Source organism: Protomyctophum bolini (assembly GCF_963924005.1).
Source record: "Protomyctophum bolini genome assembly, chromosome: 2".
NCBI lineage: Eukaryota > Metazoa > Chordata > Actinopteri > Myctophiformes > Myctophidae > Protomyctophum > Protomyctophum bolini.
This window is the reverse complement of record NC_137863.1, coordinates 42,278,315-42,305,801: the sequence shown is the minus strand read 5'-3', so window position 1 is coordinate 42,305,801 and position 27,487 is coordinate 42,278,315. Positions and strand designations below refer to the sequence as shown.

General features: G+C 42.6%; 1 protein-coding gene across 1 annotated transcript; it reads right to left on the bottom strand.

The window, feature by feature from the left end:
- Positions 1–762: 762 nt before the first annotated feature.
- On the bottom strand, positions 763–27,317 carry LOC308324514 (MYG1 exonuclease-like). Its single transcript, XM_080776562.1, has 7 exons — positions 27,003–27,317; positions 26,250–26,362; positions 21,068–21,227; positions 19,754–19,903; positions 14,420–14,542; positions 13,848–14,029; positions 763–1,691 (listed from the first exon to the last, which is right to left on the bottom strand). Exons 1-7 carry the CDS (start codon positions 27,261–27,263, stop codon positions 1,502–1,504), a joined length of 1,179 nt encoding a protein of 392 aa, XP_080632688.1. The 5' UTR covers positions 27,264–27,317; the 3' UTR covers positions 763–1,501.
- Between the last annotated feature and the right edge of the window lie 170 nt (positions 27,318–27,487).

Genomic DNA, 27,487 nt, shown 5'->3' with positions numbered 1-27,487 from the left:
CTACACTTCCTAACCATCTGTCCATTGTACCAAGACATCAGAGACACATACTTCCCACAGATTACAACCACACACAGAGATTTTGAAAACATGACCAATGACAAAAAACTCCCATATCTGCTGGGCGAAGTACAACAATGTGCAAACACAGCAGCAAGATTTGTGAGTTGCTGTGATAGGAGAAGATATCAAATGGAACAATGGAACACAACCACCCTAAAGACTAATCATTGTGTATATTCCTGCACTATACCTGCACTGAGTGATCTTGGTACATAGAATTTGATCTATTGAAGATTCTGACCTTCAAATGTACATCATTTTTGTTTTGCTGTATTGTTGCATTGTTCTTTCTGCTTTGGCAATGTAAACGTATGTTTTCTCATGCCAATAAAGCCCTTTGAATTGATATTTCAGTGGCCTCAAAGACAGCATTAATTATTTTCTCATTGAGTCATCCCTAGTTGAACCATGGTCATTAGTTCAGACATGCATCCATTGCATGTTATAATACAGTTTGTCACATCAGGACCACGCCGAGTAAACCGTTTGCAGACCACACTGGCCAAAATGTTCCTTTTTGTGGACATTTTCTATAGCCTTGGGTTTTCCTTGTCCCTGTGCCCCTTAATCCCTATTTTTAGTGTGTCGGCTCAAGGGCAGGTTTACCAGCTGTCAGGCTGACTAAACTGTGGAGGCAATTGTATATAATCCCACTACATAAAAACTAAAGAAATGAACAAATCACTGGACCCAGCCATATCACCCAAATGGTCTTTTATTATAAAAGAACACAACACAAAATGTCTTGAATTGTTGCCAATCTACAAGCTCACAACACGTCACATTTCTTTTCTCCTACATAACGAATAAACAAAATGTGCTAATGGGAAAAAAATGACAACTTTACCACCAGCCTTTGCTGAGAATAGCAAGCCACGCAACTGGCATCGTAGCATAAGACATAATTACAAATAAGAGTGAAAATGGTGTGCAGTGGTGTAAAGTAACTAAGTACATTTACTTAAGTACATTTTTTGTTTTTGTTTTCTTGAGTATTTCCAAAGAAATGATTGGATCGGATTCTTCGTCTAGTCTCAATTATTATAATTCTGGTCTGCAGTTGTTGCACCTATACTTCTACTTCTACTAACCCTTGAAAACATTAGTCACTTACTGTAGATTTAGATTATTATAACAAAACATACCACTTCAGTCCTATATACATTTTGGCCTTGTGAAAATAGCCGATCTACAAGCTCACATGCTTGTAGATCTGCTGTTTTCACAAGATTTGTATCCGTTTGAAAACTTGTGTGAAACTGGGACATTCTGATGTATGCATATGAGTACGTTTACTTTTGGTACATTTTTGAATTACGGACATTCACTAAATTGCGTTAGTGATACTTTTACTTAAGCAGGGACGGTGTTTTTCCACCGCTGATGGTGTGCTGACCGTGCAGTGCGTTGCGTTGCGGACTCGCGGTGAGGTGCTGGTTCAGCCGCTACCGTTGGCAGGTGGCTGGGCGGCGGCCTGCAGGGTCCTCCGGGCCATCTCCAGGGCTCCTTCCTGCGTCCCGTTCCCGCCGATGAAGCCGCCGGCGTGGACGAAGATGCAGCCTTTGATCCCGCTGAGCTTGGACAGCTCGTCGTCCCGAACGCCGCGCCACTCCTCCAGCAGGGACAGCCTGGGAACAGGGAGGGGGGGAAGGGGGGGTGACAGATGGGACATACAGAGAGAGGCATGATGATGAGGTCACTTTTGGTCCCAGTGTTGATTTTGACAGCTAATTTTAGATTTTTAGTTTTAGTCAAGTCTCTTGAATGGTTTTCATTTACCATAGTTTTAGTCAACTGGAATGTTTTAGTGTCGAGTCTAGTTTTAGTCGACTAAACATATAAGATTTTAGTCGACTAAATCTACAGTCGATTTACTTGACTAAAATGTATTTTGGCTCATTTTACACTTGCTGAAGCGGAAATAGCCGATCTACAAGCATGCAACCAAGTGGTAAATGGTGCATTTACAGTATATATTTATATATATATGTGTGTGTAAAATGACTTGTCTTTTAGTTCTACTGGATCTCTTCTCCACTAGTCCCTTCCTAACATTTTAGTCTAGTTTGTATTTGTTGACGAAATTGTCAGTATATTTAGTCTTTTTTCAAGTTTTCATTTAGTTTTTATCAGTGGAAAAAGGTAGTCGACGAACATTTTATTATAGTTATAGTATTGGTCAACGAAATCAACACTGATGGTGATGTCACTTTTGGTCTCCTGCCAACACATATGGCCCTTTCATGCTCCAGAGCGGCTGGCCAACGTTGAAGCCACCCCACTCTACTGGACAAAGCTGGAACTGCAGGCATTTTTACAGCTGGGGTTTAACACGGAATCGATTCAGGCGCCTTCTGGCGCATTTTGGACACTAAATATTTGGTGTACTCCAGCAGTAAATTTATTAATATATGCACTGTATACCTCGTGTATATATAGTGTTTGTTATCAGACTTTGCTCCTTTCTCTATTCTTATGAATAGTTGTGAAAATATTTTTCACCTTTATACGTGTGATGTGACAATAAACTTGAAATTGTTAAGTCCCCCACTCCTCCACAAAGAAAATGATGGATACATTTAGAAGAAATTCAGTTTATTTCTCTCTGCTACAGTAGCTTAATGTTCATGCAGTTAGCCCTACACCCACATTTGTTGCTGTATATTATATTAATAAAAATGGAATTGCTGCCATTAGTCTTCTATAGCAGTGGTTCCCAAGATTTTCTGGACCTGGGCCTACCATAATACCGTGCAACTCATTTGACCACTTCACACTGCAGCTAGTCAAAGAAGGGCGGGCTGCATTTTCAGAGGATGCTTATTTTAACGACCAATCAATGGATTGTGCTCCATCTTGGATCAATGGAACCAATGTTGGGTTCCGTGGACCCCCCAGGGGTCCTTGGCGGGTTCCAGGGGGTCCCCAGCAAAAGTAGTTAACAAAGCTTCAAAATAATTTTAGCCACCTTATCCATTCATATGTTGGCTGTTATAAATAGCACATCACTTTGTGCTGCGCTGCAATCATCTCTTCTGGGTCAAAACATTTTCAGATGGGGCGGGTCTGCACAGCCAAATGCATATCAATTTGGGGGTCCTTGGCTTGACAAAAAATATATACTATACATTTTTTATTGTTTATTGTTATATTATCAACACAATGTTAGTGCTTTGTCAATTATTTGGGGGCCCAATGGCAACGTCCAAATGGCCCCGCAGCCCACAGATTGGGGACGGCTGTTCTATACAGGCTATAGGGTAACCTGGCATGGAAACCTGGCAATCCGATAATAATCCCTTTTAACCTTAAAAGAATCCACCGCTCGATAGCTTCACAGTAGGACAATAGAAAACAAGCACCTAGGAAAGGTCAGTGTTAGTGCGGGTAATGAGGGGAGCGCGTGGGAGGGGGGGAGGTTCTGTTGTTGTCAAAAATGACGACAAGCCGATTCGGCGAGGTGACCAATCTCAAAGTGAGCTTGCAATTAGTAAACGAGCTACTCGTTAGCGCAAACGCAGAGAGGGTGCTGCTCTCGCAGCAAAGCAACATTTAAATTAGTCCCTCACAGAAAACTGCTTTCACAGTCACTCGTGGAAGGGCATGTTGGCACTGAAATGAAGCCGACGATGCTGTGCATAAATAGGTCATTTGCCGGATGGATTCCGTTCCGTCTTCCTCTCCAATTAAGACAATAAGTGCACTTGTGCAAGAGGAAGTTAGTTTTGAGCATTCCACTGGCTTTCTGAATCACAAGCCATGAGTCAAACCTCACAGATGGTCTCTTTCCGACGCTGGCCCTATAATAAGTGTGTGCCAGCCAACAATATCACAGAGAGCAAAGGAAAAAGAAGAAAAACACAAGAAACAAGAATGACTCAGTCATAACTACCAGGTGTAGAAGGTTCTCGTTTATGAACATCTACAGTATAATCAGTGTGTGTGCGCTGCAGTCTCTGCCTCAGCTCACAGCTTCCTGTGGCGAGCGCTCAGAGTATGGGTTTTTATGCCTTTCAGAAATTCAGACTATGGGTTTTATTGGTAAGTCTCCCATTGGCTTAGAGGCAGCCTAGAGACGATGCAGCCAATCATGAAAAAGTGTCCAGTACGGTCGCTACTAGAGGTAGTAGCAAATGTAGTTCAGGCGCTTTTCAAGCACCTGGCAAAAAGGTCAGGTTTGATGTCCTAGTGTCCTAGTTTGTAGCACACAATAGTTTTGTATGCATCCTATGTGACCGTTCACCCTGCCGTTTGTTCACCATGCTATTTGCTCCTGCACTGGGCAAGTCCCTCTAAAGTCTAATTTGTGAAGTCACAGCAGTGAACCATCGAGAATCAGAAACCAAGGGTGAATATCTGCGGGGGTCTAATTTCATGCTCGAGTTGGGCCAACAAACAACATTGGATACGCCTCAGTCAAGAAACAACCCCCTACCGTCTCTCCCCTTTCACATTTTCATAGCAATAAAATACCAAAGATATACTCGTTGTCTCCTCCAGGTGCATTTGAATGGAGCCGGCCGGCGCCCGCCGTGCTGGGAGTTAGCGAAGCAGGCCCGCCTGGAGAAAGAGCCATCTGGACAGCTCCGGCATCTCATTCCGTCAACAAGTGCCCATCATGCGGGCCGCGGGGCATCTTTTGAAGTGCTTCACAATCCAAACGCGTACCTGTCTATTTTAGCTGGAAGCGAGGTCACCCTAAGCGGGCAGACAGCACTTGATGAGATTGCCCGGCGGAGTGGAAAAGGTTGCCAACGAGACAAGAGTGACAGAGGCAGTAAATGCAGGCCATGTCGAAATTTATACTCGGTCGCGCGCCGGTGTTACACACCGAAAATAGCCGATCTACAAGCTCACAAAGTGTCGCAGTGTGATGCGCTGCAAGCTTGTAGATCCGCTGTGGTATTTCCGTCGCACACGACACCGCATGAGGGAGAGATGGTGCTGAAGGTAAGAGGTGGCCGAGAGAATAGAGAAAAGGGAAAGAGTCACGAGATTATGTCAAGTGTTACGCCAAGAGCAAGTGAGAGAGGCTCGACGGCAAAAGGCAATATTATTTATAGATAGATAGTAAACACTAGGGCTGAAAGTGTCAATTATTTTCTTAGCGATTATTCCATTGATGAGACCAGGATTATTGCATGTTTTTTGTGAGCGTATGTTTGTGTGAGACAGCGTGAATCGAACCTGGAACCTTCTAGCTGTGAGGCGACATCGCTACAGACTGAGCCACCGTGTTAATATTGAGCATTTTTTTTAGAATCGATTAATTTGATCAGTTCGATGAGGAGGGAAACAGGGGCGGGGCGACGATGTTGATGCCATCAGTTTCTCCCCAATCCGGGAACCCATCGGCAAAATTAATAATGTATTTTTTCAAACAGCGCCCTCAGCTGTTTGTTTCCTTTGAATTTGCCTCTGGGGGGGCGCCGCCCAATAGAATGTGGATGACAGGATGTTCCGGTGGGGCGCTTATGTTTTCATGCCACTAATCCCTAATGTACACACGCGCTCAAAATATAGGGATTTACTTCCCTGTGCAAAAGAAATGAAGCACTGATCACTGCCAACAGAAGAGGGGGTGATCATGACAAAGCACTGCTGAAGAGAGAATCCTACTGGATATCAACCCTCAACACCCTTGCCCCTAACGGCCATAACATTGATTTTGATTTAAGAGTTTTCCTGTGACAGTTGGTAGAGCTTAATGTTTGCAAACCTTTTTTTCAAACCCATTCCCCTCTACCAGTGTTTACTACAAATAAAATTTGTGTTGACCCTGTACAGAATATGGGTTATATTTATGATATTGAAATGTATATTTTTGCCACTTGAATTGTAATAAGTATGGTCTATAATTTAACAGACCCTCAGGTGCCCTACCAATCCGGCCTTCTCTCTTTCACGAGTGTGACCTAAGAACTGCCCTGTTCCATTTAATTTATTTACCTTTCATAGTGTTTTCTCTGTATATCTAATATATTCTGTCTGCCCAGCTTTTTATAGATTTCTAATATTTATTAAATGTATTTAAATCTCTTAAATTAATATAAAAATGCTATTGCAAATATTTAACCATTGACTTAAAAAGGTATTTATTATTGACACATGACTAAACAGTAAACACTTCTTGTGCATTGAATGAATTTGTATCTATTCTGGTTATATTTGGTATCTATGCATTGTTACTTGCCTCAAAATGGCTTCCCAATCACTTGATTGTTTTTTCCTGATGACGACCACACCCCCTATGGAGTCCACCTGTTGTTGCTCCCCTATAAGTGTGTGTTTGTCATAATGGCTTGTGTATTCCCTGAAGAAGGCCGAAATGTTGGTTACTAATAAAAATACAGCATCGTGGCTACGAGTGTGCGGCCTTTTTCTCTTTTTTACTTATTTACTGCCTTAGGCCAGCACCTCACCAACACTGGTGTGCGCCCTTTCCTGTTTTGTCTACCACTCCAGGGGTTTTGCCACATTAGCGCCACACACACACACACACACACACACACACACACACACACACACACACACACACACACACACACACACACACACACACACACACACACACACACACACACACACACACACACACACACACACACACACACACACCTTCCACTGGTCTCCGTTGGTCATCGTGTCCAGCAAAGTGTGTATATATATATGAAAGAGATGGAACGTAATGCTGATGGGAGTGCGAGCTAGTCGGGAGCGTGGGCATGACATGAAATGGAAAGAGAAATCATCTGACAGAGTAGCCACTACTGGTCAGGCGCAAGATTGATTCAATTTGTTCGCCAGGCCTCCCCGCTGAAGTGTATAATGTACCCAAGAGGGCTGTAGCCATCTTCAATCAGCCTCTCTCTTCAGCACACAAGAGACACGTCAATACGAAGATAATCAGAATGGACTGTGACGGACAGAGAAGGGGAAAGAAGCAGGTACTATACCATCAGTACACAGCGGTACTGTAGAACAAGGCTTCCCAAACAGTGGGTCGGGGAAACGTTTTTATGGGTCCCTTTATTTTTGGTTTCCTACGTTTAGTTATTAGTTATTATGGTTTAAAAAAATATATTTCAAAAAGCATTCCCAAAAACATAAATAAAACTAAATTGATTTCTTTCAGAAATCTCATGAAGAAATCGACAAAAGATCTAAGAAATTCCATAAATAACAAAACATGCTTAATAAGTAGTGAAAATAGCCGATCTACAAACTCACAATGTGGCGCGAAGCGACGCGTTGTGAGCTTGTAGATCTGCTATTTTCACTAGTTTGGGTACCGGGGAGATATCAAATTTCTCTTTTGGGAAACACTGCTATTGAGACTTGTATAGCAGATGCTCGCAAGAACGTGGGTTCGATATACAAGCTGAAGCTGTATTATTACCCTTCCTTCTCCTGGCTTGTCCATTTGGTCCTTCCGTAACATTTAAAAGTTTGAAAACCACTGGGATAGTGATCCTCTGCATGTGTCATGGCTGCCCTCTTGGTGAAAGCCCTCACTGTGAGGTGAAAAGAAGTGACGGGTGACTTCGTGACACCGTGTATCGGAGGAGACATGTGGTCGTCTACCTACTCCCTCCCCAGACCAACAAGAGGGCTCGGCATGTCAGCAGTGACTCTATACATGGGGGAATAATAGGCAATGAATAGACAAAAAATAAAGAAGAACTATGAATAAATACATACTGTATATCCTTTTTAGAAGTTTTGTGTGCCTGGGACTTGTTTGGATAGCACATACAGTTATATACAGTATTAGAAATTGTTAAAGGATTGCAATTTCTGTTTTGTGTACCATGTGTCTGTGTTGTGTATTAGTATTAGAAGGAAATCACTAAAGGTGAGAGGAAGAAACAATAAGTAATGCGTGAGTGAGTACGAGCTGAGAATTAAAGTTGATGCCAATAAGAACGCAAGCGTGTATGTATAACTCTGCGTGACTGTGTGTGACAAAGCAAACCACAAGAAATGCAAATGCCACCAAGATCAACTCAATGTCCCCGCTTTAAAGATATTCCTTCAACCACCCACGATATTCTCTGAACATCCCCTGGGGGGGTAGTGTTGAAAAAGACTAGACTAGTAGAAAGTAGAAACCCTTCCATAATTGGGACTGTATGAGGGTTTCGTTTACTTGCATGTCGACGCTGCCCCGTTCTCCCACTACCAGAATCAGAATAGGGTCGACGTGGTGTCTGGTTGCCAGGGCAGAGCTTACCAGCACTCCACTTGCCTCCACACTTCCACAGACTACTCATAAGTACTCTGCCTTGCGTCTAGGCTAAATATACCGCCCTCAATGTCTTCACATATTGTACAGTTAATATAAAAGTATGCATTATTCAATATTCAGGCACATTTGTTTCAGCCACCTCTTTTGCCCATTGGGACCACTCTACGCAACGTCGTCAAACAGCGACGCGCACCTGTGGTAACGTCATTCCACAGGCCACAGGTTTCTGTGGATGCTGTAACGACTGAAATCCACCTCGAGCACAAACCAAAACCACAAACTGACAATATGACAGCTAGGTTCATACAGCGTGGTTACCCACTACCAGCTAGTGGATAAAAAATCACACCCGTGTGAAGTGAGTGGTGCTGTACTGTACTGTACTGTACTGTACTGTACTGTACTGTACTGTACTGCAAACACTATTTCCGTGCTCGGACACAGGGACAGAGCCAGGGACCCAGGGACACAGCCACACACATAGCAGTCTATAGGAGTGGTTGCACCACTCAAAAAAAGAATACAACATGGAACTTAACAAACCTCAGGAAGACCTTCTTAAAAGAAGTGAGAGAAAGGGGGGAAAAAAAGCTTCTATACGCAGACACATCTCATCAGTCGCAGCGTCGAAAGGGTCGATCTGCCACACAGAGGAGACGATCTATCACAACCTATTGCTAAACCGCCCTCAAAACCACCTCTTCAATATTGCTTTTCCCTAGCTAACTCTTTCCACTGTTTATTGATTCAACTTCAATATTGAAGAGACTTCCGGTATAGGATGTGAGTGGAGAGACGCTCCCGAGTGACATTTACTATTTTTGTTCTAAAACAGACTAATCGAGGCATACACTATTATGGACTAATCGAGAACTAAGGTTCCGTTTTTTTTTACGGTCATGATTATATTAATATGGTTGAATGATGTGGTACATTTGCACTTATGAATTGAGCTTGTTTATGATGAACTGTTCTCAGTTTTTTTTTTCTTATGAGAGCGCCTGTTAAAAAAGCGTTTATTTTTAAAGGTGCTAATTGTTCTTGGTCCACCATAGATTAAACAGCCTAAAAATGATGCTCTCTCCCCGTCTCTCTCTCTCTCTGATCAACACTAACACCAACACCAACTGTTTCCCATTTGTGGGTCACGGACCGATTTTCCTTCATTTAAAAAATATATATTTCAAAAGATTTGTTTTTAAATGAAAAAAAATAAAAATAAATTTAAAACAAACACTAAGAAATTCCATACATAAAAACATATATTCACTAGTTTTGGTACTGGGCAAATGTCTAATCTCTCTTTTGGATCTCGGGCTAAAAAGTTTGGGAACCAACTGGCCTAAGAGACTGAAACATTGCTTTTGCTTCCCATTAAAAGGGCTTCTTCTTTCTGAACAGCCACAGTGCATAATACAGGTGAAATCCTCAAACTGACTGTGACGCTACATTGAGTCAATTTGCTGGGGGACACCCCCTGGAACCCCTTGAGACCTACTGATATAAACAAACATTCACCATATATCCATCCACTGGGATGCACAGGACCGGATTTACAGCAGCCATCAACACAGCCAACACCACCACAATGACTACAGGGCTCCGGAGGGGATGACACTGATGACGTCATGAAAGGGGACACGCGAGAAACAATGTCCCTATGGAAGACGCGACGGAGGGGGACGGGTGTAACCAACAGTGACAAGAAGATGGGTGATGATGACAATCAACCCCTCCATTGTGTGAAAAGACAGCTTCTTTAATATGGTTTAATGAGCTTGGGTAAAAAGAGAGACTAAATGACTTATTTAACGTTATGGAGGACTTGTTTATGGAGGCGATGAATGCATGCGCTCTACCGAGATGCTCATCTGAAAGGAGGAGAAGAATAACAGCCATTTGTGCTGGAGAGAAAATAAGTAATGCATGAGTGAGTGCGAGCTTAGAATGGAAGCTACAGAGTGCCGATGAGTATTCAAATGTGAAAAAAGCGTGGAACTGAGGGCTATTTGGGGAAATATTCTTGGCCGTGAATGAGTCAACAGTCTTTGAACTGTAAACCGTTACCCTGTACAAATGACAAATTATTAATAAAGCAACTATAGCAGTGGTTCCCAGACTTTTTAGCCCATAACCCTAAGCAGAAATTAGACCTTCTCCCAGGACCCAAAATAATGAAAATATTTTCACTACTTATTTTCTTCTAATTTATGGAATTTCTTAGATTTTTATTTTATTTCTTCATGAAGTTACTGAAGAAGAAGAAGAATAAAATCATAGAATTATTGTTTAATCCATGTCAAGTTTTGCTTTTTTGGGAAAGTCTTTTTCTTTATAAACATTTTGAAATAAACCAAATTTACGAAAGAAAAAACAAAACAAAGGGACTCATAACAATGTGCCTGCGACCCGCAAAATGGGTCCCGACCCAGTGTTTGGGAACCAGCGGTGTGTATAGTATACGAACACACAATTGGCTCGTGTTCCGCGGAGGGAAGCCGGGGGCGGGGAGGATTATATTCATCACAGCATGTATTCCTGTATCCGGGCTGTGGGGACGGCGCCTGTCAGCAGGGACTGGAGGAGTGGGACATTCTCCCGGTGGGGGCTCCTCACTGGCAGGTGAGTCGGTAAGGGACAACCAGCAGTGACGACACAGATACTGTATGTGTGTGGGGACTCTGGGGAGGAATTCAATGGATGGAATGAATGGAAACAAGACCACAAGGGACTGTGGTCTGTGATCCCTTTGGACATGTGTTGACTGTACCCTGTACTGATTACATTTGTGTTTGACTGTACCCTGTACTGATTACATTTGTGTTTTACTGTACCCTGTACTGATTACATTTGTGTTTGACTGTACCCTGTACTGAGGGTACCGACGTGGCGACGCGGCCCCCAGCCTGGTACCCTAGTCAAAATATGGCCCTTGAGGAAAATTAATTGGGGAACCCTGTCCTATGGTATCAACGTCAATACAGCATGGAGTTTTGGATCTGAGAGGCTGAATCGTATTATCAAATGGTGGTCCGTGGCTCAAATGCTGAATAAATAATGGACCTTAATATGAAAAGGGTTGGAAAAACATTGCCTTACTTAGAGACTTGTTTACTTGCTTCATGCAAAACAAAATATGTGGTATACCTTTTGAAATGCCCGTGCGGCCTGTGTTATGTGTGGAAAAAACCATCAGGGAAATTAAAACCAGGTTCTCAGAGCATAAAAGTTCCATTCGGAATAATGATGAGAAATCCTCTGTTGTTAAGACATTTTAATGCTGTGGGTCATGCAGTCAGCACTTTGAGGTTCCAGGGGATTGAAGTCGTGAACCCCTTAAAAAGAGGGGGTGATGGGGACAGAGTGTTACTCCAGAGGGAGGCCTATTGGATTCACACACTCCAGACAGAGCATCCCAAAGGTCTTAATGAGGAGCTTTTATTGGGCTGCTTCCTTTAGAGTTTAGTCTTAGGGCCGATTCATACTCGTATTTTAGAGCCGAATAAAAGTCGGTTCGGCGCTGTAGAGCCTACAATTTGACGTCATTTGAGGTTCGGGGGGGCGGGTACCGTCCTAAAGTCGGCTCTTCGGTGCTACTGAAATTTTCTGACGAGCCGAAATCATTTCTGCACTACAGCGCCGAAACAGCGGTAAAATAGGAGTATGAATCGGCCCATAGTCGGCCACATTGGCGTACACAATTGGACATTTTCAATTTCACATTACCTTACAGTTTATAAGTTCTACAGTGAGAACTGATACGAGTGATCTGGATTCCAAAGGTCTCCCTCCTTATCTATATTTAATGTTTTCTATTAATATTTTCCATTTATCTATTGTCTTTATATATTTCTAATGGGTTTAAGATGTATCATTGTCTGTTTAGTCTATTAGCTTTCCAGGCACTTTAGGGGCCGGCCCCACATTCATTATGTTAGCTCATTGTGATGTATTCATATTTTACTATTTATTCTATTATGCTTACATGATATTTATCCTGTCTTGGTACCATAAATAGAGACTTCTTCTTATTGATACTGTGTACGTTGATAACGGTTGACACCTGTGTTCAATTACTGTTGTATCTCATACATAAATACCACACTTCCTGTTGTCTTGTCACAAACGCTGAGGAAGGCCATACAGGCCGAAACGCGGACGTTTTCAGTCTCGGAGGTGAATAAAAGCATGCAAAAGGACATACAATGAGTGCTGGCATTTTCTTCATCTTAACTAGGATCGAGTTATTTACCCGTCGGGTTTCGGTCGGGTATCCCAGCTCTAATTCTAATCTACAGCATATGGGATTCACAAAAAGATTGCTGGGTTTGGCTGAAGTAAAGCATCAGGAATAAAGTGTGTTGATACATCCCTCTATGGAAGCATATTTTACTATTCCTGATGCTATAAAAAGCCTATAGTGCCTACATTCTAGGCCAGGGCTACTCAATTTAAGATGGCTTGGGGGCCACTCAGCAAAAGTCCAAGGGCCGCAAGCAAAAAAAAATCAGTATGTCATATCAAAACAATGAAACTAACTAATTATATTTGTATTGATGACCATGACGAGCCGCACATACATTGGGCCGCATATACGTTGAGTAGGGGCCACATGTGGCCCACGGGCCGCGGCTGTTGTAGCACTATTCTAGGCGAACATTCAGCAAAATCTACAAGCTCGGAAACATGTCGCGATGCATTGTGAGCGTGTAGATTAGCTGTTGTTTAACCCATTCTGGGCGGGAACCCCTTTTGGTGTTAGCATTATGTTATGCTTTAGCTATTGAAAAATAGCAGATTTACAAGCTCGTAGCGCGCCACCGAGTGGCGCGCTACGAGCTTGTAGGTCTGAGGAGCGACGCCCCTCTGCACTGCTATTGGTTTGCGAAATAAAAAGGTTCACTCCCAGTCCTTTGGAAAACCAAACGCCTGTGGTCCCAGAGGCCATGTAAGTAGACAAAACTCCGAAACGGTATGCCACATATTGCAACAAATATAGTATCGGAACATTAAGAAACTTCAGAAACAGATGTGTGGCAGTGACATTGATTGTGGCCCTTCAAAAGGCTTAACCCATTTAGGCCGGACGTCGAAATAATAAAAAAAAAAATCGCTCTGAAAGAATATATATGCAACGATTTGTGACGCATTTCTACGATATATATATTTTTTTTCAATAGCTAAAGTATAACATAATGCTTAGTTAAAACACCAAAAAGGGATCCTGCCCAAAATGGGTTAAAGGGATATTTCACTTGCAAAAAAAAACCGTTTACTCAGCATCTACTCAGGCTTACAGTATGTGAACCCCAAACAGTTTTTAAGTTGCTCAATTCAGTATTTAGATATTTGATATTCATGTAGGCTGCCCCACGCCCCTTCCTATACGAAACCCATTGTAACTCCATTTTAACCATGTTAGACTGCGGGGGCAGATAAAAATGAATATCAGATATTAAAATATCTAAATTCAAGCAACCCAACACTTCAGCAAGATGTTACGATAGCTCGAGTCAAAGCCGTGGGCGTACTCTACCTGTTCTGGAAGGTGTTGGGCCCGGCGGGGACACATTGGACCCTCCACTGTCCATTCTGGTCCGGATAGAGGACAAACTTGACGGGGGTCTTCACGATGAGCTCCTTCTCCAGGGCAAACAGGTGCTCCTTCCAGGGACAGCCTCCCTGGGAGAACACCACCACCTCTCCACTGGGATCCACCTGGAGAGGTCGCAAGGTTACAATACTTTTTTGTTTTTCATTATACTAAGACTAAGACTGCATGATCGTGGCGATTCATTAAATAATCAATTCCAAATGCGTCTACAGTTTTAGATTCATAACAAGTTATAACATTAACATTATATACATGTTGATAAATCACGTGCTTAACCCAATTTGGGGCGGGAACCCCTTTTGGTGTTTTACATTATGTTATAATTTAGCTGTTGATCTACAAGCTCGTAGCGCACCACCGAGTGGCGCGCTACGAGCTTGTAGGTCTGCTATTTTAGAAAAATCGTGAAAATATGTATTTCAGAAAACTGGAGGATTTAAATTTCGAGGTCAGGCCTAAATGGGTTAATGTTTGCACTGTGTCCCGTCCGGTACCTGATGTCTCTTCTTCATGGCCTCCTCCACCACGGTGCGGGCCGGAAGCCAACCGTTCTGGTAGAAATCCACGCGGTCCAGAAACTCCTCCCCGACCAGCACCATGGCCTTCTTGAAGCCCTCCTATGGAGACCATATGTGACATGGAACACACCCACAGAAGCAAAGTGTTAATATTGACGGCAAATCTGTATTTTAGTTTGGTCGTAGTCTTAAATATTTATTTAGAGATCATTAAAGTCACGTTTTAGTCATCTGGAATGTTTAATGTCTAGTTTTGGTCGACTAAATATCATACGATTTGTCGGCTAAAATGTATTTTGACGCCATCAATACGCCAAAATACATTTCTGGCTGATTTTACGCTTGGTTGCATGCTGAAAATAGCCGATCTACAAGCTCACAAGGCGTTGCAGACTTGCAGTGCGACGCCTTGTCACTCGTGTAGATCTGCTATTTTCAGAGCACACCACCCAAGTGCAACCAAACTGACTTTTAGTTCTACTGGATCTCTTTCTCTAGTTTTTATTTGTTGACGAAATTGTCAATATATTTAGCGCCGGTTTAAGTCATCATAGCTTAGTTTTTATTTGGTTTTCATCAGTGAAAAAAGGTAGAAGACAAACATTTTTCGTCACAGTTTTAGTCGACGAAAATCTCGAAATCAACACTGAAGTAACCTCGCCTCACCAGGCCATTCCACCACCTCGGAGGAAAGCCTGGTTCCTTCCTTTTCCCTCAATAAAAGCTCTCGTAGCCTGTAGCTTTTATTGAGAAAAAAGGAAGGAACCTTCCTTTTCCCTCAATAAAGTTGACGCCTGTTGTTCCTGTCTGTCGACTACAAAACAATACTACAACATGACGTAAGGATATCATCCGCTCCCGCCCGGATCATATACCGAAATGAAATGGTGCCCAGGCTAACACTGAAGCAAAGACACACATGCATATCACAATGGGTGGATGGGAAGTGCCATATTACAAAATGATACATTTACATTCAAGTATTACTGAGCCGACAACATAGATACCGGTAGTACATTTTTGCATTAATATAAAACTGAGGTAGGGCTTTTAAGTTATGGGTCAATTTGAACCCAAATACAATTGTATAGTACCCCATGTCTTATGTATTTCTCTGTGACATGTTGGTGTCTCAAAGTGATATGTGATGATGCCAAGCTCATCGTTTTACACCGACTTTCATCTCCTCCCTTCAGAACAAATGGGATTTAGGCTGAGAATCGGTGAAATCCGTGTTCTTTTAGCCCTCCATTTACATGCATCTCCATTTTTAAACACAACATCTACACACACTGGCATAACAACGGTGCACACAAACAGAAATAGTAGGTCTACTGAAATATCCCATTTTGGCCGGGAACCCGTTTTGGTGTTAGCATTATGTTATGCTTTAGCTATTGAAAAATGGCAGATCTACAAGCTCATAGCGCGCCACCGAGTGGCGCGCTACGAGCTTGTAGGTCTGCTATTTTTGAAAAAATCAAAGAGCGACTGACATAGAAGACATTTTTTTAGAATCTGATCTCAGGTCAGAATGGAAAACTGTCAGGATGTAGAAGACATTTTTAGAATCTGATCTCAGATCAGAATGGGTTAGTCTTGTCTTCAGCAGATGTGCGGTTGAAGCGGCGTGGCAGCAGTCATGGATGACGGGAGATGAAATGCCATTATATTCAATTACCACAAAGCGAGCAGCGCTGCTGGGGTTCGCCGGGTCAGTTTGCCACACAGCAGATCTAGATGTGCCTCCATCAACATATTAACCCATTCAGACCTGAGATCAGATTTAAAAAAAATGTCTTCTACATCCTGACAGTTTTCCATTCTGACCCGAGATCAGATTAAAAAAAATGTCTTCTACATCCTGACAGTTTTCCATTCTGACCTGAGATCAGATTAAAAAAAATGTCTTCTACATCCTGACAGTTTTCCATTCTGACCTGAGATCAGATTCTAAAAAATGTCTTCTACGTCAGTCGTTCTTTGATTTTTCAAAAATAGCAGACCTACAAGCTCGTAGCGCGCCACTCGGTGGCGCGCTACGAGCTTGTGGATCTGCTATTTTTCAATAGCTAAAGCACGACATGATGCCAACGCCAAAATGCGTTCCCGCCCAAAATGGGTTAAAAAGGAAAACCTTTACTACGGTCACCCTCTGCCACGCAATACAGCACGGCGGAAGCTAGGCCTGTCCCAATTATTACATAATAAGACTAATCGCAATTATTTGAGATGATCACAATTATTTTTGCATATAATGGTCAATCGTTGTAAAAATGTCCATACATTTCAAAAACAAATAGCGGAAATAACACTTTGGGGGGTGTTGTAAGCTTCTAGATCTGCTATTTTGATTTGTTTTAGGAAAGAACAGCGCCAGCTGGTGGTCACCAGTTTAGGCTCTGAGTGCCAATTCTCCCATTATAAAGAAAGAAAGAATTTGTAATTCTATTATGCATGTAATGTGCATGTCTTCACCTGTACACCAGATTAGAGGAATTTTCAAAATATGGTTGAAAAAAAAAACAAAAAAAAAAAAACCTCGCAATCATTTGTGTGACAGTTACTTGTCAACCTAAATGTGTAGTCGTGACAGCCCTCCACAAGTAATGGAGGAAACTGCAAGGACAAAAGACAAAACTTGAGTTGTGTGAAAACAAACAGCCACTTAGAGAGCTTCAGCAATTGGGGGGGAAATAATAAACTCCAGTGCACAATGCAAGGAATAAATGCATTCGCCATGTATCCGAAGGAAGTCTGATCCAATCACTTTTAGATTTCTCCAGTTTAATCCTGAGTTTAAGTTTTGTTGTGTTCAAGATCTGATTTTAGGCATGTTTAAGCCTCCAGGAAAATCCGTGTTGAGGTTCTTAATCCACTGTTTTTCATTAAAACGTCTTTGTTCTACTGTCCAGTTGGGATTGTGTTGAAGTCCAGCGCATTTTAGAGCTTCAATGCCGTGAGCCATGAAATGTTGCACAAATCTTGTGGTTGTCTTTTTTGCATTATTTGTTAATATTGTATCTGTGTTGTCCCAGCCTTGTACCTATTGTTTTACCCGTTTCTCCGACATATTGTAAACCACATTTTTCACATGTGATTAAATAAATGCAGTTGCTGGTTCTGGCTGTTATTTGTTGTTTAATCTCCAACACGCGTTTTATAGTTCTATTTTTGACTAATTGTTTGGGTTTGAAGTATTCTGGTCCCTGGCGTGCTGGTCTGTTGATTTCTTTTAGCTTGCAAATGTGTAGTCGTGACAGCCCTCCACAAGTAATGGAAGAAACTGCAAGGACAAAAGACAAAACTTGAGATGTGTGAAAACAAACAGCCACTTAGGCGGGGGGAGAGAGAGAGAGATGTCAGTGGAGCCTGCAGAAACCCAGGTGTTCCTCTGAGAGCTCTCCTTCTGCACTGACCAAGATTAAGTGTTATCAGTGCCCCATACCCGAGGTGGGGTTGGCAAAAAAAAGGGGCTTTTCTTTGTGGAGTTTCCATGTTTTCGCCTAGGGCACTCACAAAGAAACATGCAGTAATGCTGGTGTCTATAGTTGCCTCCCCCCCCCTGGCCAGCCTGGTGGAGCGGAAAGGAACTGGTTGGGATTGTGAATAACGTGTTCCTTCCACATTACAAATACTATCATCACACCCCGTTTGAAATGTCGGGAAGATATTATGGCATGAAAAAATAGATACTGCCCAAGCCTTATTTAAATATAACTATGAGACGTAAAGAGTAGTACGGTAAAGACAGAGGCTGGACTCCTGTCTATAGTAATACTATAATAATAATCCTGTCTTATTAGGCCTATTTACCATTCTTGGAGCTCTCATCATGCGGTTGACACATGATATGTCATGTTGCGCATCCCTCCCACCCTCCTCCAACACCCCGCGCGCACGCACGCGCGCACACGCGCACACGCGCACACACACACACACACACACACACACACACACACACACAGACAAACGTCTGAGTTTTAAACGCCTGTGGTTTCCGAGGCGATGCAACTATAGACAAATCCACAGAGGGGTGCGCTTGGCGCAGCCATAGCTGAGGTGCAGCATTAAGCACAGCATGACACATCAGTATTGTTTACAGGCCAAGGCTCCGTGGATACATCGATAAATTAATGAGCCTTTCCAGACAAGACAGGTTTTAATGGCGCAGGTCAATAAACATTAATAGCTTGTCTGTTGCCTACAGCTGCCAGCTGTGTATCAATCTTTATGCCTCCTCTCTTGATTCGTATTGACTATGGATGAGCTGATTCAACCAGGCAATTTGTAGTGTGTGTGTCACACCTATATAGCTCTGAACTGTCCTACAACACCAACGCTAGCTCCAGTGTGAAACACACACACGCACACGCACACACACACACACACACACACACACACACACACACACACACACACACGCACACACACAATCCCAAATGTTCTCAAGTAATGCAGAGGCCTCCTCAAGGGAAAATTTATATGGGGGGAAAAGAAAAATCTACAATCCCCTTCCCCAACATGAACACACATGGCTGAAGGCCGTCAGAATGTTCAAACCATTCTGCAACAGCATTTACATAACCATGAAGGATGGGAGGAGAATGAGTTTTTGGAGGTTTGTGTTGAGTTTCCAAGAGGTTTTGCTTATATATAGTTGTGGCGTTGGATGCCTAAAATGTACACGTCTTAGCAAATAAAACCGCGGGGTAGATAATGGTATCGGTTACTCGGGCCGATACTACCCTCAAGTACTCGTACTCGGAACCGGCCCCGATACTTTGACCCGAGTACCTGTCTGACAGGCTGAACGAATGCGACGGGAGCACGTCTGACCCAACACTGCAGCAAATAGCCAAAAACAGCCGATCTACAAGAATAAATGACAACTGACAAGTATAGATAGGTCGGAGATCCATCTGCATCTATGAGAAAAATGGGGTCAAATAAGTGGTTACTCAACAAAAATAAAGTACTCGTATCGGTACTCTGTATCGGTGAGTACAATTATTATTTTTACGGTATGGGGACAACTCTACCACGGGGTGCCTAAGACGTCTGGACACAGGTATTTATAATCGATTCAGAATGGTCTCGCCAATATCCTTTGACTAGTTGTGTCAAAAAACTTTGTTTAGTCACTCACTGCCCACCCACATCCCTGACAAAAAACAATAAAAAGCCTATATTGCAATGTGAGGCCTTTTGTTACCAAAAGATCTCCATGTCGTCTCAATCCTTCAGATGTCAATCGTGTCATTTTGATATACGGTATATTTAATAACAGAGCATCACACAAACACACACCTCCGTGTCTTGACTCTTGCTGTTCCAGCGTGGGTTGAGGTGGCCGACGCGTGCGCTCATGGTGGTGGAGACGGCGAAGCGGGCCTCTCCGTCGTACTGCGAGATGCCGTTGTCTATGGCGTCCACCTCCTCGACAAAGTTCTCATACAGCTGTACAGCGCGGAAGGAAAGACGGGTGGTTAAGAGACTCTTAAGGGTGCATATGCTCGGGTTGGCGCGGTGGTAAAATGCCTTTAGGTCCACCATGGTATACTGCACAACCGGCTTTGTCGAGCGTCCTACACTACACGAACACAACTGACCCGTGTTCGGGAGAGGGAAGGGTTTGTCACTGCATGTCATCACGTGCCATTGTGAATAGAGTGCCACCAACACCGAACACTGTAGTCCCCTGAAATATTGGAAATGAGCCGCCCTGCCAGATGCAGTCTTCAGGGGGAACATACTGAATATGCGTGAAGAGAGTAGCTTTTTAACCCATTCACGCCTGACATCGAAATTTAAAAAAAGGGTTTTCTAAATCATGACAATTTTCTGAAAGATTTGAGGCACTTTTTTTTTTTTTTTTTTTTTTAATAGCAGACCTACAAGCCACCGAGTGGCACGCTATGAGCTTGTAGATCTGCTATTTTTCAATAGCTAAATTATAACATAATGCTCAAAATGGGTTAATCATTGCCTCCTAATAAAATACAGTGTATAACGAACATAATTTCTTCAAGGCAATGGTGCAACACACAAGACATGGTAAGTGCAACATCTATTGCATCCTGTGCCGTTTATGGAAGGCGGGCAGAGGGCCCCGGCGCAGTCAGAGAGACTGGATTTGTTTTAAGAGCATTTCATGTATTGTTGCCGTCAGGATCAAATCGAAAAATCTAATAATTTGAAGTTTGAACACAAAAATGTTACCAGTTGACATGTTTTAGACTTAATTTTACAGCCATTCAAGTTTCATTAAAGTCTTTAAGTTAAAGTCATGCTGTGTAACTTTGTTTTCCTTTCTTTCACTGGTAGGCAATATTTTAACAGACCTGCAATACTGACCATTTTCTAAAATCAGATTTATTTATTTTATTTATTTACGGTTTATACATTATATATGTTTATGTGTAAACTGGTAGACTTTTGACTCTGTTTATTATTGATCTGCTCCCCCCCCCCCCCTCCCTTTCTCTTCTGTGGAAAAAGTGACACGATGGGAACTGTACACAAAAACAAATGTCACCTACTCTTCTAATCTGTGATGTGACAATAAAGCCGATTCTGAACCCTTGAACTAGGCCTTGGTGTGCCCTCCCCGTGTCGGTTCACCTTGTCGTAGAGCACTTCGAGGTGCCTGTCGTCCTCCTTCAGCTGCGTCAACTGGGCGAGCAGCCGCTGGCCAAAGTGCACGTAGATGAGACCCGCTGAGCTTAGCTTGGTCACCCAGCGCTTCTCCGGAAATAGACTGTGGAAGCTCTCTGCAAATGTCCTGGAGGAAGAGAACTAAATGTGCCATTAAACTGTTCACACACCGAGACAGCAGCAACAACAAGCTATTCATTACAGGTTGTAAAAAGCCTGCAGTTTGTTGGAATCAAATTTAATAGCTGAAATTGTGTACAAATCACTGGGTGGGGCCGTGAGGGTGTTGTGTCCTTGTTCTATAGTTACCCTTGGCCGTTGCATTGTGTCAAAGAAGGGGGCGGACTACGTCAGCAGTCAGACTGAGCTGCGTCCGTAAGTCATTGAGAAGGCATTGACCACAATCAACTCCATCGACAATTAGCTTGGGAAGACCAAGAGCAGCAGATTGATGACCATAATAAACAGAGTGGCCTGACTGTGTATACGCAGCACGGTTTATTGAAGGATATTTCATTTGTGTTCCAGGAACAGAATATAATGTACCAGAGAGGGCAAATAATTTACGATGTAATCACTTTTTCCATTAAAATAACGTTTTAAGTCATTATGTTGATTTACTGGGTCAGGGTACGGGGTCATATCAGCATTGTGGTCCGGTCTGGTCAGCTTTGTTGTCAAAAACGGAAGCGGGGACGGCAGATTTAAAGTGGTTAGAGAGCAAATACACTGAAATGTGTGAAACATTTTTATTGACACCCTAGAGGTCCGGAGAAATGCAAAATAGACACTGGGCTATTAAACATGCATTACAAATGTCATGCTGACATTTTTCTCCATTAGCTTTATCCAAAAAGGACTTTCACTCGAATCTCAGAGACATGCAGATATGGGCAGCATGTAGGCGTGTCACAATTATTAATTAATCACCTAAACACAATTATTTGAGATAATCGCAGATATTTTTGCATAATCGTCAATCGTTTCCAATGTAACAGAGTATTTTCTACATTTGCATTTAAGTAAAAAAAAAACAAAACATGAGTACTTTTTCCACCACTGGACTGCACATTTGTGAGCGTGGCCTGACAGGAACAAAATGCAGTGACCCTGGCAGGAGACAGAGATAGGTGGGTGGGCCCCAAACACAGCACGGCAGTAGCAACTGCTGCTCATTTAATCACGCTTTAATTGAGATGCTTTGGGCTGCCGCGCAGTGGAAAAAATTACAATCAAAACCAATGAGTAGCATGCTGGAGGGGGAGATCGATTAGATTACAAATCACAACCCAGAGCTCTAAATTGACCAAGCTGAGCATCTCCGCACTGATTAGCAGGAGATGGAGCAAAGAGGGAGTGAAACATGAGAAGCTGATTGGTATGGGGGGGGGGGGGTAAACCAGACGAAGAGTGACCATCAAACTGTCTCTGCTTGCAAAGATGGCGACACTTTCTGCAAGCATACAGTACGCCAGTAGGGCCATCACGATTATAAATTTAAATAAGTTGAGGATTAATTGTCACACAAATAATGGCGATTAACAATTTCATTGTGTGTTTGGCATTGAACATTGGAACATATGAATAAAGAATACATTTCCGTTTGCCTGGTAATCAAAGAATGGGGCACAGGGCAGATATGACAAATAACCGAAATATACAAAGAAATTACTGACACTGCAACAGTGACACTTGGTCGTGAACAAACGCTATAACGCTATTTTTGTGCTCAGACACAGCCAGGGACAGACCCAGCAATACGCATAGCTGTCTATAGGAGTGGTTGCACCACTCAAAAAGAAAGGGTAAAACAATAGCGGAACTAGCTGATCTACAAGCGTACAACACATCACAACGTGATGTAAGCTTGTAGATTTCCGCATTTTTTGAATGGTTCAACCACTCAAAAAATGTGTGTGGGTCCCTGTGTCCCAGCACGCAAACAGCGTTGTAGCGTTTGTTCACCACCAAGTGTCACTGTTTCACAGCCTAACACACAGACACACACAGACCAGGGAGGGCTTGTACAGTACAGTACAGTACAGTACAGTACAGTACAGTACAGTACAGTACAGTACAGTACAGTACAGTACAGTACAGTACAGTACAGTACAGTACAGTACAGTACCACTCACTTCAGACGGGTCAGATTTTTTTAATATATGAAACTTTTTCAACATGGAAACGATTATGACGTTTATGACAAATCTTATCTCAAATAATTACAATTAGACGATAATTAGGAATGCACCGAATATTCGGCCACCAAAACTATTCGGCCGAATAGTGGCAAATACATGCATATTCAGTATTTACCTTTCGTAATCTACTGTTTTGTTGTGACACTGATAACATAAACAAAATGTCTTTTGCCATTATCATGTAGCTCTACAACAAAGGTACGGCTATGACAGCAATGTTATACAAACTGGAAAAGCAAATAAATTATATTACATACTGTATAATATTAATCAAATAATAATCATATTTGACTATTCGGTATTTGGTTTTCAGCCAACCGTTTCCTATATTCGGTATTCGGTTTAGGCCAAGAATTTCCCATTCGGTGAGTACCCTAACGATTATGTAATAATTGTCACAGGCATATACGCCAGTTTTGTGGCATATTAGCATTAGTCTTTATATTGATAAAGAGTACACACACAGTACAATCTGGAATGCTGATTGAACTCTGCAGTCTGCATGCGCTTCAAAGCAAAACCCTGGCACTAACATGCATGTATTTTTGTCGTGGGAGGGAACCCACGTCAACACGGCGGGGGGGGAGACATGGAAACTCCACAAAGAAAGGCCCCAGGTGGATTCAACCCCAAGGACATTCTGCTGTGAGGCAACCGTTCTAATCACGGAGCCACCATGCCATATTAAAACAACTCAACATGAACACACACTCAGTAGAAGGTTACAGTGAATGAACTGTGGTACTGCCCAGCCCAGGAACCACAGAATGCTAGTCATCATATTGTACCTGCGTGTTTACTTTGGTAGTCCCATTTTGCACCATAAAAGCATAGTTATTCTCAGAGATTTGTAGAAACTCGTTTTATAGTATTTATACAGACTATTTAAATCAATTTGAATCCATCAATGAATGATGCCTATTCCCAATATGTCCATTTTGAATATGCCAATGGTCTATGCCTAATTGCCTATGTGTGATCAAGCCACTAAGGATAAAAATGGATGCGGACTTGGCCCAGGCGGTGGTGTAACCGTCTGGGCACCCGACTGGTAATCCAGTCGCAGTGTGCCGCGGGTTCGACTCCCGAGCCCGACACGGCCTTTACTGCATGTCTTCCCCCATCTCTCTCCCGTTTCCTGTCAGCCTACTGTCTGTCCCTTCAAAAAAACCAATAAAAGGCGTAAGCAGCAAAAAAAATATCTTAAAAAAAAAAAAAAAAAAGGATGCGGACTGACCAACCGATTTTTGTTCATTTCACACGAGGACGTCAAGCTCTAAATGAGTCATAAATCCCTTCAAATGACTGATGATCTGCTCTGAAGAAGGCTGTCGCCGAAACCCGTTAAGTGTTCTCAATAAAATATGAGAAATTGCATCTGAGCCAGTCTTGCATCTTTTATTTCAGAGTGCCGCTCTTTCCACTTTGGTGGTTTAGGAATTCAATCCCTTCAAATGTCAGCTCCTTTAATTTTATCTATTATCACAGTCCAACTCAATCTCCTTGCCTGCAGGTGCACACACACACACACACACACACACACACACACACGCACGCACACACACCTCCCAGCACATGTGTGTTCTCCCGTGGCCCCTAACACAGTAGTGGCAGCCTGTGTGCCTCGTGAGCCAAACAGCATGGCGTCGGTCGATTGATGGAGCATTAATTACCACCGGCCACCCGCTAGGGAGAGAGACCTGGCATGTCCTCCTCACCACGGTCATAAAAGCCATCTCTGCTTATCATTGTTCCAGGGACCCTCCCAGAAGCAAAGATTTGAGTTAAAAACTGAAACGAATATATATTCAAAGATTTGAATTTTTTTTAACGATTAATTGTCCCACAAATAATTGTGATTAATGATTTAATTGTGTTTTTGGGACAAATGGATAACGTATACATTTCTGTTTGTATGGAAATCAAAAAATATACAAGGTGGATATGACAAATAACTGAAATATTATAAAGAAATGATTGACATGTTCATTATCTTTGTGACGCATTGTAAGCTTGTAGATCTGCCATTTCAGTTGTTTTTTAATGCATGAACCATTTTCAACATAGAAACGATTATGCGATTAATAATTGCGATTATCTAAAAAAAAACTGTAAGACAATTATGTATTACCGGTAATTGTGATTTTTTCCCACGATTTGTGTAACGCATTTTTTCACCCAGTGTCAATCTAGTGTAATCCTGGGCACTACACTCCCTCTGCCAACCTGGGGAGAGCAACAGACTGACCTCATACTTCCTTAAATGAATGAGGAGTCCAAGGTTCTTTTCACTTGACAGGGGGGAGTTTCCCCAATTGGACATAGCATGTGGAAGGAACATGTTAAGGCTCATACATAGTCTGGATTTTCGGTGGTTAGGTGACCACCGAACTACAACATGACGTCACGAGCCGCGGTGAAGAGCAAACCACCACCACCGCTCCAGCCCTTCTCTCTGCTTTTTACTCACCACCGCTCAATGTTATTTCAGCTCCGGTGGTCAGCTCACCACCGGAGCGGTGGTCACCTCACCACCGAAAATCCAGACTATGAATAGGCCTTTATTCCAACCAGTTCCTATCCCTCCATCAGGCACCCCGGCTGGCCAGGGGGAGGCAGTTTAGAGACCAGGATTACTGCATGTTTTTTTGCGAGGGCACCTACCCTAGGCGACACGGGGGGGAACATGCAAATTCCACACAGAAAGGCCCTTTCACAAACCCCAACTAGGGTATGGGCACTGATGACACGGAGGAGAGAACACGACCCCAGCGGGAATCAAACCCAGGACCTTCTAGCTGTGAGGCGACAGCGCTACCGAATGCGCCACCGTGCCCCCGACTAGACCTAACATTTTAAAATGGGTCAGGCGAATGTTTTCTCTCCCTGAAATAAAAAAAGTCTGTGTTTCCCGAGGCTAGGCGAACGTTGTCCTCCCATACTCTTACCTCTGGTGATGGTCATAGCGATGCCTCTTTGGGTCAAACTCTCCTCCCACATCCACCACTATGTCACACTTGGCCAATTGTGCTGGGTCTCTGGTGCGGATTATTTCAGCATCCTGCGCAATGAATATCAAGATGTTTACAGTAACATTCATTACTATAGGAATAGCAGAAATTATTTTTAAATGAGAAATGACCTACCTACCAATAGGCTAACCTTAATATTCTTAATGAACAGAAAACAGGCCTGTAAAAGAAGTTCCTTCATTCCTGCCTCTGGAAAAACTTGTATGTTTTGTATGTGTAGCCTACATGTCAAATGAAAAACTGTAAAATAAATAAATACATTTATAAACAAAAATAAAAAATAAAACAGGCCTGTGACCCATTCTAATATTCCCATATTTATGAAAGCCACCCTGGAAGTTGGGGATTTACACCCAGCTACTACTACAATATTAAAACGACACTTTAGTGTCCCGACAGCACCACCTTCTGGAATGTTAAAAGCACTACAGAGATCTTGGAGATCACTCACAACAACAATTGGAAATATTCCAGTAAAGCAAAAGCACCTGAATGTTTCACTTTTTGGACTATAAGCACATTTTGAAGGCAATACTTTTGTACATTTACTCAAGTAAGCTTTTAATTCCGGACTTTTACTTGTATATTTCTACAATGCAGTATTCATACTTTTAGTTAAGTAAAACAACTCGAGTACTTTTCCCACCACTTATCTGTGTACCCAATCACCTTATACTCTGGCAGTTGACGCAGGATCCAACACGCCAGAACCTCGTCGCAGTGAAACGTTCCATTGTGGGTGCCGATCTTAACGGGCATGTTGGTGCGGAGTCGCTTAGGTTCGCTGGACATGTATCGTATTTGTGACCGACTTGCTGCGGCTACAGACAGGGGACCTTTACTAGCGTACACGTTTGAAAGTAGCAAAACGCTCGCAAATTTACGTCTGCTCAAAAGTAACGAGAGCTTTGTGAAATTGGATGCAATCATATACAGTCAAATACATAAACGACACACACCGCAAATTGCAACGCTGTGGAGGACAGTATTTCCAGTCGGACCGGAAATTGTAATCTTCTTCTTCTATGGATTTTGTGTTGCATTCTACTGCATCTACTGCCATCTGCTGGAGTTATTTAACTCCTACTCGCTCCCACTAATCATTCTTCCCAGTAGGAAAATTGAGCCAATGGGCCGTTCCTAGTATTCAGTGG

What these genes read in the sequence shown, in the direction of transcription:
- LOC308324514 (XM_080776562.1), bottom strand. Translation starts at nt 27,263, where the DNA reads ATGATTGCATCCAATTTCACAAAGCTCTCGTTACTTTTGAGCAGACGT. An exon ending in CGCTATGACCATCACCAGAG is followed by an intron (nt 21,228 to 26,249) that starts GTAAGAGTATGG and finishes CTCTTCCTCCAG; the next exon opens with GACATTTGCAGAGAGCTTCC. An exon ending in CCATGAAGAAGAGACATCAG is followed by an intron (nt 14,030 to 14,419) that starts GTACCGGACGGG and finishes CGACCTCTCCAG; the next exon opens with GTGGATCCCAGTGGAGAGGT.